This window comes from Pleurodeles waltl, chromosome 8 (genome assembly GCF_031143425.1).
Source record: "Pleurodeles waltl isolate 20211129_DDA chromosome 8, aPleWal1.hap1.20221129, whole genome shotgun sequence".
NCBI classification, from domain to species: Eukaryota; Metazoa; Chordata; class Amphibia; order Caudata; family Salamandridae; genus Pleurodeles; species Pleurodeles waltl.
This window is the reverse complement of record NC_090447.1, coordinates 1,429,569,670-1,429,585,671: the sequence shown is the minus strand read 5'-3', so window position 1 is coordinate 1,429,585,671 and position 16,002 is coordinate 1,429,569,670. Positions and strand designations below refer to the sequence as shown.

Below are 16,002 nucleotides of genomic sequence, written 5' to 3'. Positions count from 1 at the left end.
ATATGTCACAAAATCATGCCTAGTCTGCTTTGGTGGTATATAAACGAAGCGGAAGGCAGCAACAGTCACTATTAAATGGTGCTATGTACTGTGGTGCCCTCATATTGGGCCTGATTCATAAAACCGCACTTTGTAGTACGTAAGGTATTAATACACTACTTACCACAAATGTAATTCACAAGCATATAAGTGTAAATCACCACTTTCCCCTCCTATCTTTTCTGTGGGAAGATCCTCACATATGTAAGTTTACAACTTAGTAGTAAATGTTGCAGGGACCTGTGCAGTAGCCGGACAATGGGGCATATTTACTACTAAATGGGAGGGGTTTAGTGAGGGCTAAGGATGGATTTTGTTGTTAGCAGGTCACGAATAAAGAACCACCGGACTCAGTTTGGCAATTAATATGAGCATTTATGAATAACGGCCGGGAGGACAGCACAGCTCTACGTCTGAAGCTGCTCTCAAAATCATCAACTCAAGCAGCCCTTTTTTATATACTTTTGCTACCTTGAATGCATCTTATCACTTGTCATGCATTTTGATTTAAGTGCTCACGTGGTACATTGTGTCAGTGCTTTCGTCAGCATAAAGCCGCATTTCTCATGAGAAAGCATCTAATTACACATTTGCAGAAAAGCGAAGGTTACATATCTGTCACGTGCACATTTATTGAAAAACAGCAATACCTTTTATCTCACGTTCTAAAGGCTGTCTGTAGCTCCTCCTTTCCTAACTCCAGGCTTGGAACCCTCCCCAGACTGTCTGGCCTCCCTCACACAGCTGCTGACCTTCTAGCATCAAAGCTTATCATGCTCCTGTCCAGAAACTCCCTTTCCTCATTAACGTGGATTTGAAATGCGTGCCTTTCCTGTAACTATATTATCGAGTTATGATTCAAGCTTCTAGGCTTTTCTACGTGTAGCTGCTTTGTGGATAACTATGCCTTTGTCTCTCTTCTCTGTCTCCTGCACTGACCTTTTACTTGGATGCCATGAGCACTCGGGCCTGTATTCCTCTCTGAGCATATATGACTCTGCACGTTTTCCTCCCAACTCATGCATTAGCAAAAATGGGCCTTCTCTTTCCATGTTTTCAGTAACATTCCCCCCTTTAGTTGAACTTTCAACTACTATTCCAACCTCTCTACTACATTCATTCATTTGGATATATATGTGAACCTCATCCTCCTTTACGTCCCTGGCTGCCCTAATAGTGAACATCCCACCTATCTTCTGGCTAACCTTCTTGCAGCATCCTACCACTAACTGAAAGGTACAGAACATTAATAACATCACCACAAGTATCGGGAATAACCCCTTAATCAGTCCTGATAACCAGGATGGTATCCATGCAAACCATCCTGAAAACCATCCATCTGGGGCACCCCCCTCGTCTGCCATCTTCTTCCGCAAGTTATGTAGAGTCTGTATGGGCTCTGTGATTGTTCCATTGTCTGCATCGTTGGCATGTAAAACAGGCAGTTCCGATCTTGGCACAGACCCCACCCTCCATGGCTGTCATCAAGTCTAGCACATACCTATGTTGCATAAGCATCACTCTCACAGCCTGCATCTCTTCCTTGACTGCATTGAATCCATCTTCAGTTGCATTGATTGTCTTCATCAGTTCCCATCGTGTTATCTGCAGCCAGCGGGCCGTGGCCTTTGTTTGAACAAAGGGAAAGATGCTCCCAAAGAACAATTGGGCATCATTAAACAACCTGTGCTCTTGTGGAACGTCTTCCCAGGTTGTAGTACCCATGTATTCTGCAAATCTCTTTTTTCGATGACGCAATAAAGTTGTTGGACGGCTCATGGGGTGATCATATAACTTTGAGATGTCCACCCCTGGAACCACCAGGGAGGGGGTGCGCACAGTTACTAAGGAATAGAGACCTTTCCATCCGGAAGGAAGTCGCGAATACAGCCATTCTCCGCATTGCCAATAATAGTCCATCAGACTGGAGGTGCCCCATTGCATATCAGCATTGTACTCTGTGGTGATGCAATTGATGTTCCTTCCCACGGGGACTGTTCCATTCCCTCTAAAACATAAAAAGAAAACAATTGGTGTTCTGCCTGCTTGGAGAGTTGTTGGTGTTTCCACCCATGTTAATCTAGATATATTTTCATCCCATATAGCCGGACACTTCTTCTGGGTGCTATTATCAGTCTGATTTCCCTTCCAGAGAGAGAGAGCTCTACATCCAAATGTTGCACCGTGGTACCACTGACCATGAACATACACTGATCCATTTACTCGAAAATATGGTCTTTCCTGACAATCTTGGGGCATGGGTGAAACTGAATAATTCTTGCAGAAAAGTGTAGATCTTGATATTCCCAGGAATCCCTGTTCTATTATTTTGTTCTTCCAATTTCTACTTTTATATTTCATTATTCCCGTCTCAGCCATCCTCCCTAATTTCACCACTAATTCCTTGCGATCTGTCAGGACATCTGTTATATCGGCTAATTCCTCTTCATATTGTGTGGTGTTTACTAGAAATGCTCCCTGTCTTATCTGTAAGGGCTGCATTTGTGGTCTCATCCTACAAAGGTACAAGTGCAATAAACATCGAGTAATATTTGGAAATACTTCTTTTGATGCTTTGTAGCCTATCTGTGTCAGTAGCATGTGGAATCAAAGAACAAACGAAACATGATTCATTAGTATTCTGCATGCCTATCTCTGTCATGTGCTGATACCATACATTGTCTAATAAGCTACTATGAATATTGCGAGATATATTTACATATTTATATACTTCTCTCTGTAAGCGCTTAGTATACTGACACATTGCCATGCGTGCACTAAGATACCATTGAAAGGTAATTGCTAACATAACAAAGCATGAACAGAAAAACAAAATCGAAATACATAACTGTACACTAGTAGTGTCGAGTAGAAGTTCTGCTGGCCTCTTTAGGAAGGACGCTGTCCTTCGTCTTTGTCTTTGTCTTGCTGTAAATGTTCCTGTGAAGATGGTGATGTATGACATGAAGCCGGGGACAATCGAACGTCTGATAGGTGTATCCATGGCTTCCTGCCCTCCACCTTCACCGCTGTGGGGGTGCTCTGGGTCACTAAGTAAGGGCCCTCGAACTTGCTGTCTTTCCATCGTCGCACAAAATTGCGGCTGTGCACTTGCTGGCCCACGGATATTGGACTGGTCTGCTGGGCTGCGTTGGTGTACTTCTCTTGTCGTGCCACCTGTTTAGAGAAGAACTTGACAGACTTCAATAACTGAGATAGATAGCTACTCATTTCCTGTCCTAGGACTTCAGCTGTCTTTTGAGCATCTGTTCGCTGTTGAGCTATAGTTAAGGGAGTTGGCATAGGCCGTCCTGTTACTATCTGGTGAGGGGTCAAGTGATGGTCACTTCCTGGTTGGTTTCTAAGGGCATATAAGGCTAGGGGAAGGCAGTACAGCCAATTTTTGTTCATGGTGACACATAATTTACTGATTTTGTTCTTCAACAGGCCGTAAAGGCGTTCCACAATACCATTACTTTGGGGATGATAAACAGATGACAATTTATGTTTTATTCCTAAAGAGGTGCAGATGTGCTGAAACATGGCATTAACAAAATGGGTGCCGTTATCTGAACGTATTGCTTCTGCTATTCCCCAGCTAGGTATGACCTCTTGTATCACAAAATTAGCTGCAGCTTTGGCATCATTATGTACACATGGTCCTGCCTCAATCCACCTTGAAAAGGGGCAGACTACTACAATAAGGTATCTGTAGTTATTACATCTTTTAATCATGTCAACAAAATCTATGTGCACATTTTTAAATGGACCTGTTGGACGCGGTATAGTTGATGTAATTACTTTTAATGTAGGTCTTGGACTGTATTGTTGGCATGCCGTGCATTCTGCAATGTACATCGTAATCATTTCAGATAACTGCGGAATGAACCAGTCTGTCTGTAATGTGGCAAGGAGGTATTCTTTGGCAGTGTGTGCAGGAAGGTGTAGCTGCTCAAGGGCAATATACAGCAGGGCTTGATGCATCACTGGTTTGCCTGTACTTTCTGTTGGTGACTGTATACACCCTCGCTGCTCCCACAGCTCTCTTTCATAAGGTAGTGCTTGTTCTTGCAATTCGCGTAAATGCAATCGTGCCCCATAGATGTCTTTTGAGTCAGTACTGCTGTCATTGTTATTCCATTACAATGACAAAAGAGGTAGAAAGGTTTTTTGTAATCAGGTGTAGCTAACACTGGAGCATTTGTAATTGCTTCTTTTAGCTCCAGGAAGGCTGTTTCCCTGTCATCGGTCCAGTCTACTTTATTTGCATTTGCGGGGGACTCTTTTAAGGCCGTGAGAAGTGGTGCAGTTAGGGTGGCATAATCAAATATCCACTGTCTCACATAATTGCAGGGTCCTAAAAACTTCTGCATCTGTTTAGTGGTTGTGGGCTTAGACATATTCCTAATACTCTGTCTGGTGTCATCCTCCTCCCTGTCCTTTCTTTATGTCACTTACTGGTTGTCCCCCTGGTGTCTGCACCTGTACTGGCATGGTGACGGACATTGGTGGTGCAGTCACGAGTGCTCCTTCTGTACTTGGCTTCTTAAGCTTCTGTTGCACCAACTTCGCTGCGGCCCTTTCTGCTTGCTCTGTCCTCTCCTTGTCTTTTTCTTGTATGTTGAACGAATGTAAGTCAATGTGTGTTCAACTATATCGTGGTCAAATGTCCCATCTTTTGGCCATGGTTGAGCGTGGCCCTCAGTGCCTTTATGCCACTGTTTGCAATATTTTTGTATTCTTCCCTTGTCTGAAGGGAAAGTTTTCATCAAATGGTCCAAAGGGGTATCCATGATCCCCATAGGACGAATGTTTTCCTATGCGTACCTCTAGCAACGTAACTGATGCGCTTTTTTTTCCCTGTCCGTTATCTTGTGCTTATTTTAACTATGCCACTGTCACTAACTCACAACAGTATTGTGTAAAGTCAGTCCTACTCAGTATTACCAGACTTCACATATATTGTTGTAAGACCGTATCTGTGGACATCAGCCATGCTTATCGCTAGTCTGTGTAACACTTCTTCTATGGTGATGTCTGGGGCAGGTGAATTTATGGTTGGTCTAAGTGGATTAGTAGCTGAAGCAATGCGTGTTATCACGTTGTCATGTATGTAGATGAGTATTTGTGGTGCTCCTGGGTGCGTTGAGCCATTCATTATTTAAAGTAGTGAAGGTACGAATATCTGTGAGGAATGCATCAAGAAGAGCCTCTAATAAAAGGGGTGATTAAGTTATTATTTCAAACCTCGGGGTGTTACATGGGCATGGGGGTTGACCGTGAGCCCACTTAAATACAAATTTTAGCTCAAGTGTATCTGTTTCTTGCCACATAGAATTATTAGCCTCACTCATAGGGATTTATTATCAACTTTTACTTGCTTTGGTGTTATTTATTCGGGCCTCCTGCATTTTTATTTTCACTAATTACTGCCCCTTCACAGAACTCTTTAAGGGTGTCTATTGGGATGTCAAAAATATGGCAGAGATCTCGCACCCTCTCTTCTTCACTTATATCTGACTGCGTGACAACTGGAGGGGACACCTGCCACTTCTCTATAACCTGACCTTTATGATTGTAAAACACAGTATTATTTTGATCCTCTTTTTTACTCATTACTCATAAAAAGCATTCACTAGTCCCTATTGCGCTTTCAGGTCTGCAACCAGGGGTCTGACTGTACTCAGACTCTCACTAATATTTCAGCCCTGGTTGCTTCCCCTCAAAGACGCCTTCCAGAGGTTAGTAAATCTGGGAGTCTGGTGAACCGGGCGTGTGACTCAAAATGTGCACACTTGTTACTCGGTCCACCTCACTATTTCCTGCTCTAACCCCTGTCTTAACCGGAATACCTGTTCAGCATTCTCAAATGAATGTCACTTCCAGGGGCTGCCCCCTAGGTAATGCACTACCGTCATCCAGGGGCTACTCCTCTGGGTAATGCTCCGATGTCTTCCAGGGGCTACCCCCCTGGGTAATGCTCTGATGTCTTCCAGGGGCTACCCCCCTGGGTAATGCTCTGATGTCTTCCAGGGGCTACCCCCCTGGGTGATGTCTTCCAGGGGCTACCCCCCTGGGTAATACTCTGATGTCTTCAAGGGGCTACCCCCCTGGGTAATACTCTAATGTCTTCCAGGAGCTACCCCCCTGGGTAATGCTCTAATGTCTTCCAGGGGCTACCCCCTGGGTAATGCTCTAATGTCTTCCAGGGGCTACCCCCCTGGGTAATACACAGCTCTCATCCAGGGGCTGCCCCCTGGGTAATGCACAACTGTCGTCCAGGGGCTGCCCCCTGGGTAATGCAGTGCTATCTATTACACCAGCTAGTCTTCTGGTCTGATCAGGGAATCACAGTGTAGTAATAACATACCATCAAAACATTGCTTTAACCCCCTGGCTAGTCTTCCGGTCTAACCGGGAAATCACAATTTATTTTTTAGCACACAGCATAATATTGCATTAAAACATTTAAACCCCACATAAATCATGCATGCATTTTGTCATATTATAGTTGCCAAAAAGAAACATGCAATTAAAAATAATAAGGTACAAGCCCGACCTCTCTTTACCCCTTTAGGACTGCAACATCTGGAATCCCCGACTGCCTGGTTGAATAGGCAGGTGTAATCTCATCTGTTTATGTTGCGCGCAGTGTTGTATTCAAGCAGTACAGACGGCTTTCCCTTCAGCTGCGTCCGGAGAAGAGAAGGAGGGCTCCTGGCTGGCTCGCCAGATGTTGTTAGCAGGTCACGAATAAAGAACCACAGGACTCAGTTTGGCAATTAATATGAGCATTTATGAATAACGGCCGGGAGGACAGCACAGCTCTAAGTCTGAAGCTGCTCTCAAAATCATCAACTCAAGCAGCCCTTTTTTATATACTTTTGCTACCTTGAATGCATCTTATCACTTGTCATGCATTTTGATTTAAGCGCTCACGTGGTACATTGTGTCACTGCTTTCGTCAGCATAAAGCCGCATTTCTCATGTGAAAGCATCTTATTACACATTTGCAGAAAAGCGAAGGTTACATATCTGTCACGTGCAGATTTATTGAAAAACAGCAATACCTTTTATCTCACGTTCTAAAGGCTGTCTGTAGCTCCTCCTTTCCTAACTCCAGTCTTGGAACCCTCCCCAGACTGTCTGGCCTCCCTCACACAGCTGCTGACCTTCTAGCATCAAAGCTTATCATGCTCCTGTCCAGAAACTCCCTTTCCTCATTAACGTGGATTTGAAATGCATGCCTTTCCTGTAACTAGATTATCGAGTTATGATTCAAGCTTCTAGGCTTTTCTACGTGTAGCTGCTTTGTGGATAACTATGCCTTTGTCTCTCTTCTCTGTCTCCTGCACTGACCTTTTACTTGGATGCCATGAGCACTCGGGCCTGTATTCCTCTCTGAGCATATATGACTCTGCACGTTTTCCTCCCAACTCATGCATTAGCAAAAATGGGCCTTCTCTTTCCATGTTTTCAGTAACAATTTTATGTGGACAAACACCGACCCACAGAAGACTAAGCCCATTTCTAGTCACAAATATAACTTCTAAAGTATGACATTATTGCAAGTATTTATAAAAAAATAAATGTTATGTGTCGAATTATTTCAGTTAATGTAACTATCTCTTTAAATAAAGTTACAGTTATTCTTAAATAAAAAAAAAAGGTTTTTACCATAAAATATTATTTGTTTTATTTTGGGGGTGTCAAACAACACTAATGATAAAAATGTACCAATGTAATGTGCACAACAAGAAAACAAGAAATAATTTTTAAAATACTTTAATATTATTTTCTATGGCATTCCTATGGGATTCTATTTTAAGATCCTTCCTCCATTGTTTTCTGTAGTGGGTGTTGCAGTACCAGTGTTTGGCCACGTATAGTGCTGAACTTACTACAAGTTCTCAGCTGGAGTACATTTATTTGGTTATTTTGGTTGTAGTCATTGTACACTCCTAAATTTGGCTCTGTTCCCTATTTCAGTGGGTGGAGACGTAAGTCTACTCTTTGTATCAAATGTACATGCTGGAATGGTGAATAGCCCTAAATAGTAATTTACTATAAAGTGTAAGAGTAAATTTACATGTGTAGATTTACTTATGCACAAATTTACCTTTGTGAATATGCCCCATTGTTTTCAGGTCTGGCCAACACTTTTGATTTTACTAACGTTATAAGCATAATATACTTACTCATAAGGGCTTTCTGCTGGCGCTCTTCATTTATTGGTCAGTTGTTGTCTCATTCATTACAGCAAATAGCATGTGGCAATGGATAAGCCTACTTCAGACTAACTTTTGACTAACTTCACTGCAAGAGAAAATATTCTGCTCTTTCACATGTAGCACGTAGACTCACAAAGTTGTTCCCTTCAGTTCCAGGGGCTACTATGACAGTGTGTGTGTTTTGTGGCAAAAATATATTGCTTTTAGCTAATATTTTCTTTTTTCCTACTGCAGCTTCCCCAAAAATTAAGTTTTATAATTTTGTTGTCCTCTTGTCTGGAATTTGTGTTTGGTTCAGATACAGGCAATCATAATCTTTCATGAATACCTCACTACTTGTAATTCATAGGTAACAAACTTGACAACGTGTGTACAAGCTATCCCTTTAAACTGTTAGCTGTTAAGGAAAAGAGTCACGTTAGTCAAAAACAATACGTTACATTACATCACTTTAGATTTACTACACCTGTCTTCATCTGTATCCTCCTCTCCCAGATCACCTTCCAGTTCCTGGAGTGACGAGAAAGAGAGACGACAGGAAAGTATTCCCCCCAGGACCTCCCTCCCAGAAAAGGGAAATGGGGGCTTTTTGGGCTCTCAAGTGCTGTTGTCGTTGTCATTGTCTGAGCCATCCCGAGCTGCACAGACCTGCAGAAGGCTGTGGATCATCTTCTGGCAGGTCAGGATCAATGTCTCCTTCCCTACTACCAGGCAGTTTCTGGAAAACAGAAGAACATCTTTAAAACAGCACAGAAGCATCCAGCAGTCCTGGAGGTCTCAGAGTGCGTGCGTCTCTGGAAGCAAACTATACATTACCGAATCCACAGTGATGCACGTTGTTGGTATCAAGGCTTCAAGTTCCGTGCTTAGGGTGTTCAGCAGGTCCTGGGTGAGGATGCATTCCCAGAAGAGATGGTAGGACGCCTCGTCTGTGGTGCATCCTCTTGGGCAGGACTTGGATCAGTTGAGTCCTCCGGCGTGCAAGAAGGCTCCCACTGACAGAACTCTTTGGATGGCCATCCAGGGAATGTTTTTGTGGTGGTTGATCAGGCGGTTGGAGGTGATGAGAGGGTTCCGATCGGTTTACTGATGGCCCTCGCATGGATCTGACATTGGACGATCTTCGGAGTCCACTGGTTTGAGGCAGGAACCACTAGACCAAACTCCTTTATGAACTTCTCCACTTCCTTGTAGAATCACAGGGTATCCCAGTTGTAGGGGACAGTACTCACTCTGCCCATTCAAGGTGCCTCTACATTGGCAATAGGAAGAAGGGTGCCCTCAGAAAGTCAACATGGCTTTCATCTACAGTCCTCGGAATGCTCCTCATGCAGTGGCACACAAAGATTCCCTCTCAGGATGTTGGCAATGTCAGGCATTCCTTTGCTTCCCCTATCATGGGACTTGAACATCACCTCCCTCTTAACTATGTCCATCTTGGAGTTATAGATGAAGTATAAGCTCATTCTCGTGATGGCCTTGGCCGTTCGAGGCTGTACTTGCCACACCCATGCAGTGTACTGGAGCACTGGCAGGGTCTTGTTTCGCAGGACCAAAGACTTCCTTTCCATTGCCAGCTTCCAGAGGCTCCAGAGTTCCAGCTTCTGTTTTGTCTTTGACAGTCTTTCCTCTCATGTCTTCTTCGCTGCACTGTCTCTGCTGAACCAGACTCCAAGGATCTTCAGGAAATCCAGCTTGATGGGAAATGATATCAGGTCTCGGGTGGGGGGCCAGTGTCTGAAGAGCAGAATTTCTGAATTGGTGCTGTTGATCTTTGCCCCTGATGGCTTTCCAAACTCAATGCAAGTCATCTTCAGTTCCTTCACAGTGCGCCAGTCTGCACAGAAGACCATCATGTAGAGGAAGCACTTTACTTCGCCCTTCTCATTGCTCCCCGTACTGTCACTCCACGGCTATTCTCCAGAAAAGATTTCAACGGATACAGAACACCTCTGCACGCCTCATCCTCAACATCCCCCCACCACAGTAACATCACAGCCCACCTGAAAGACCTACACTGGCTCCCCATCAACAAAAGGATCACATTCAAACTCCTAACCATGCCCACAAAGCACTCCACAACGCCAGACCAGCATACCTCAATGATCATCTTACCTTCTACATCCCGAACTGTCAGCTCTGTTCTGCCGACCTCGCCCTTGCCACCATCCCACGCATCCACAAGTCAACAACCGGTCGCAGATCATTCTCCTACCTTGCTGCCAAGACCTGGAACACCCTTCCCATCCACCTACGTCAGACCAGGGACCTACTGACTCCTCAAGACCTGGCTGTTCGAGCAGTAGCAGCTCCCCCCCACCCCCAAGCGCCTTGAGACCCTCACGGGTGAGTAGCGCGCTCTACAAATGCAATGATTGATTGATTGATTGATATTCCTGTTCTGTCTGATGCATTCGGCGAGGAGTTCTATAACACAAATTAACAGAAGAGGTGAGAGTGGACAGCCCTGCTTAACACCTTACAGGACAGGGAAGGGGTTGGTTTTCCATCTGTTAACCAACACCATGCTAGAAATATCACATTGTGGTGACCATGTCGCAAAAGAAGTCATCCAGTCCCAGTGCTTTGAGCATCCGGCCCATGAACTCATTGGAGATGTGGTAGAACATGTTTCCTGGTCTAGACTGACCAAGGCCGTCTGAACCTTTTGACTCTTGACGTACACAATTGTGTCCCAAACCAGGGCCAGAATGTCCACGATGTGCCGACCAGGTATCCTGCAGGACTGGCCAGGGTGATCTATCTTTGCCATTATCTTCTTTAGGTGGCTGGCCATTATCTTTGCTAGGATTTTGTAGTCCACATTGAGGTGCGAGATAGGCTTCCAGTTCTTTAGGTCCTCCTTCTCTCCCTTATGCTTAAAAAAGTGTTATCATGCCTTCAAGCAGGGATTGCGGCATACTGCCCTTGTCTACCATTTCCTCATAGAGGTCTGGCAAGTCTAGTCCGATCGGGTCCCACAGTTCAACATAAAGTTCCACTGGGAGACCTTCACTTCCTGGGATCTTGCCTCTCATAGAGATCATAGTGGCCAAGTGGAGCTCTTCCAGGGTGAAGGACGCGTTCAGGACCTCTCTGTCTTTCAGATCCAGAGTATTTGAGATGCCCACTAAGAAACTGTCTGTCTGAAATCTCTCTGATGATTTTGGTGAGTAAACCTCACCATAAAAGTCAGTCACAGTTCCTATGACTTGCTTTTTTCTATGTTGGAGGTTACCCTTCTAGTTCAGATGCTCCACTAGCGGGGTGTGGGCTGAGTGAAGTTTCTTAAAAAAGAGCAAGTTGCATTTCTTGTTCTTGTTGAGGTTCTTGGTTCTGGTCCGGAAGACGATTTTCCTAGATTCCTCCCTGAAGTGCTCTGCAAGCCTCTTTCTGGTTTCCTCAAGGTCTTCATCCACATCCAGTCCCCTGAGCTTGAATTCATACAGTTGTTGCAATCTGCTTTGCAGCTTCTTCAAGGCACCCTTCTTTTCCTATGAACAACTCTGCCTGCATCCTGGAAGAAGCTCTGGAACCTATCCTTTCATTCCCATCACTCATCGCTCTACATATGCAAATCTGACGTTCGCCACTAACTCCTCATTTTCCAGCAGTGAGCAGTTCAGCTTCCATGACCTGGGGCCTGTGAGGAACTTCCCTGTAAGTTCACCCTCCAAACTGACTGCTCTGTGGTCATAGAACTGGACGGCAGCCATTGAGCTCCACCCAGACTTTATCGTTGGAGAGGTGAATAGGAAGTTGATCTGTGAATGCACAGATCCGTCCAGTCTACTCCAGGAGAGGTTCCTGGCATTCTGTTCCTTGTTCCCGATGATGACATCCCGCAAGGATGTCTCACCTATCATCTTCACCAATCGCTTGAATGTCACGTCCATCCCCACAGAGTCTGACCTAGTGTGTCTATCCACCTCTACACTGTAATTGAAATCACCATCCTTCAGGCTGGCCCTTGAGGGCATGAGCTGCATCCTGAGCATCCTGAATATCTTAAGTTGTTTTTCCCAGGGTGAGGCATAGATGTTGATGATCCTAACGGGCTCACCCGACCATAAGCCGCCCACAATCAGCACTCTGCCGTTGACCTGATATGTAACCCTTTCCGTAGTAAAATGCTTTGCTTTGATCAGAATGGCAAATGCAGATGATATGCTGTTGTCTCCATCGGCCCAAATAAATGATCCACTACCATTCGAGATGGCTGTACAACTGGATGTATGGTATCCCCATTCTTGCAGAAAACAGACATCTTTGTTCTGAGCGGCCAGGAAGGCTAATGTACCAACACACCTGACCTGATCCTTCAGACTCCTGAAGTTTCAGGTGAACATTGATATAGCCATTGTCTCAGCACTAGCTGTCAGTATCTGGATAAACCGCTGCTGGGAATGAGGGCCCTGAGTTGCTCTACTGGTGGTGCTGAGCTGCCTACTGGTCTTTGCTTCCCCCTTCACCGGGCATACCCAGCCGTGGGTCCCGGGTTCTCTAGGCCACTGGGTTCAAACTAGCCTGGCTGACGATGGGTAATACCCTAAAACCCATCCCAGGATGCTTGTTTCTGGTCCAGGGAGGACCTAATCTGTCAGTTAGGGCTTAACTGTTCCCCTGGGAAACAGGGTCACAACTGTTTTGCATATGGCTGGGTCCAAACTGGGGTGGAATGGTGAGCAAAATAATTGAATAATTAAACCCAGCTCTGTGACTGGGGTGAATGTTTGATTGATTCTGCATTCCATCCATCATTTGTGTTTGTTTGTAGTTGCTGATGTATTTCCTGGAATGCTGATTGGATGGCCAGGTCTGGTACGTCCAGGGTGCCCCTGTGTCTTCTTCGTCATCTTCACTATTGAAGTTGATAGTCCTGCAGTCTCTGTCCTGGTGCTTAGCTTGCAAGGTGATGAGGTACTTCCTGGTGTAGAAGTCCTTCTTCCTTTGCCTTGTCCTTTTCCTGCATGCTTGTGTGGGGCCTTGGTCCCCCTTTTCTTCTTCCATCTCTTCCTCCTGCTTAGGTTTGGGTTTAGGTGTTCTCTGTGGTGTTAACTGTGGTGTTCTCTGAGGTGCCTGTTTTCCCTTGGTCCTGGCCTGTCACAAGTATTCCTTCTCTTCTTTCTCCTTCCTGCATTTCTCTCACAGCCTCTGGGATCTCACTCAGCTACACTATGCTGACTTTATCCTGCTGCTGCCCTCCTTCTTCTTCTTTTTCTTTGGTTGCTTCCCTTTTGCCTCGGTTGGGGCTGTGGTCTCCATTTCCTTCTTGCCCGCTGCTTCTGTTGTTGGTTCTGGCTCCTTTTGGGCTTCTGTTGGTAGACCGACCTACGGTGCTCTGTCCTCAGGGCACCCCTCAGTTGTGGATCTCCCTATGATGTGCGGCCTCAGTAGGGGTGCTGGATCCTCTACTGTGGCCAGTTCTGCTTTTCTAGGCCTGGTGGTGTTGGGTCCTTCTGGCCAGTCCGTTCTTAATGCCCTTCCTGGTTGGTTCTGGCTTCTTCTGGGTTTCTTCCTTTGAAGCCTTCAGGAGGGCATTTACCTTTCCATTTGCTGCCATGTCCAGCTTTGTGGTCTTTTGGGTTGGAGTTCCCACTGCTACCTCTGCATAGGTCCGTAATCTGTCAGACTTCAGGCATTGGTAGTAGGTGTGACTTTCTTCTCTGCAGAAGTTGCACATCTTCTTGCCAGCGCATCGGCTTGCCTCGTCTCTGGTCTCTTTGCAGACCCTGCACAACATCTCCAGACAGTCTATGCCCCACAACCTGGTACTTCCTGCAGGTAAAATGTTGTCCTGGATACTTAATCTTGCCCTTGTCTACTCCTAGGTAGAAGCTTGCCGGTGATGTCTCAGTCTGTCCTTCCCTGCTGGGTCTTTGTGGAGGTTGATGGTTGCCTGTCTGGCCGTTTTCCATATGCCTCTTCTGTCTCAGACCTGGGTGGGTCCTTGCACGGTGTTGCTGTATCTCTGGAGAAGTGTTGCAATGTCTCAGTCCGGGATGCAGGGGTTTGTCATTTTCATGTGTTCCTTTTCTCTACTGACGTTGGCTCCCATCCTACTGTCACACTGAAGGCGTTGTAGGGTGTTTCCTCTTTCGTCTCTTGGAAGCGCACCCAGACCTTCATATAGAGAGTTTGGGTGATGAAACTCAAGAGGGAGATCAACCCCAATGCTGATGCTTGGCTCTTCAGCACCTCCGCCCCTGAGATCCTCGCTGGCTTGATGTCCTTATATAGAAATAGGTCCCGATCTAACCTGGGCCCCTCTTTCTCTTTAATCTCCCATCACATGACCTGGGTGTGCCTATGTGCGAGGGAGCGCACATTAAAGAGTTCAGCTGTGTTTCCCTGAGTGGTCCCTTTCTTGCCCTCCACGTTACTCCCTAGTTTGGCTGTGGTGCTTTCAGGTTTTCCCTTTTTTGGCAATGGTGCCTTCTAAGCAGCAGACTTCTCAGTGCAGGTGGTCTCTTTTGGGGGGTTCGTCTTACCTGCCATTTTCCCACCCTCCCCTGAGGTGTTGGGGCTGGGCTTCTGGGTGTCTACTGAGGGGATGCCTTCTGTGTTGGTCACTGGAGTTCCAGTGTCCATATCTTCAACTATTGCTGCCATTGGTAATACTGCGTGGGCTGCCGGATTCTCACTGGGTTACTTCAGGGTTACCAGTATGCCTGTGGGTTTACCTGTCCTGTACCGTCAAGCAGACAACAATTGCCTGCAGTGCAAGAAGCACTGGCAGTCACTCTTGAAGGTTATAAGTGTTACCACCTAAGCGTGTATCCTCTCTCCAGAGGTCTGAGTACTGACAGGCCTGTGAAGGAAGCTTGATAGGGGCGTTAATCCTCTAGCATTAGTCCCCCCAAACGCCAGGAAAAAGAAGAGATATGGAGAGCAATGTTACTGTGCTCTAAGAGCTGACAGTGCCGTCCTCTGGGTTTATATCTTGCGCCCCTATTGGGCAAACTGACCCCAGCACGCTGGTGTCCTTTCTCTCTCTTTATAGAGACTAGTGGGCCTTGTACCACAATTTGCAAACATTTGCATATTCTATGCAAATTTATTTAATCTCAAAAGTTGAAGTAGCAGATTTAACAATTATCAAATTTAGTCCCACTTGATAGTGGTTTCAATATGTTAAGAAAATGTACTACACTTGGTCGTAGCCAAAAGGCTGGGAACTTTTACAGATATCACAACAAAACAAGCCTTGACAATGTCAAAAGGCTTACTCTCTAAGCTAGACCTATTGGCTTTGCCAATGCTTGCACTGTTTTGAAAGAGGAGTTTGTGCACCAGAGAGCGGCTCCACATGATGTGAAATACCCTGTCCGCTTAAAAGCTTCTGTCAGACATGTAAACAACATCTGATGTTTGTGCATTAGGGGCAGCATTTTCTAAATTCCAAGTAGAGAAAGCCCCGAGATGTTTCATTTGACACTGTGCTGCTGCGCGCTGCTAAGGAGTCATTTGCATGTTCTTGCAATATCGCTTAGCAACAGTTTCCCCAACAACTCATGTGCTCATTACTCACCAGTTGTTTCCAAAGAGGGGACTTCACACGCATCTCAGCACTGTGTTTCCCTGGCAGCACGCGAGCACGATATCTTCAGAATGTGTTTGATTTCGTCTACACAAACCGCGGTTTATCGGAAACAATTCCTAAAAGTGACCGCCTCTGTCGACTATGCGGTAATTACGGTTTCTTTGAGTCAGAACTTCATCTTCCTCTTTC

At 45.5% G+C, this 16,002-nt stretch overlaps 1 protein-coding gene across 1 annotated transcript in view; it reads right to left on the bottom strand.

The window, feature by feature from the left end:
• Window positions 1-380: 380 nt before the first annotated feature.
• Window positions 381-16,002, bottom strand: part of LOC138248719 (uncharacterized) — an 82,939-nt gene continuing 67,317 nt past the window's right edge. The window contains exons 4-5 of the mRNA XM_069202569.1: window positions 2,889-3,216; window positions 381-2,047 (exon numbers count right to left, since the gene is read on the bottom strand). Coding sequence (XP_069058670.1) covers window positions 1,417-2,047; window positions 2,889-3,216 — 959 coding nt within the window. The 3' untranslated portion in view covers window positions 381-1,416. The remainder of the gene's footprint in view (window positions 2,048-2,888; window positions 3,217-16,002) is intronic.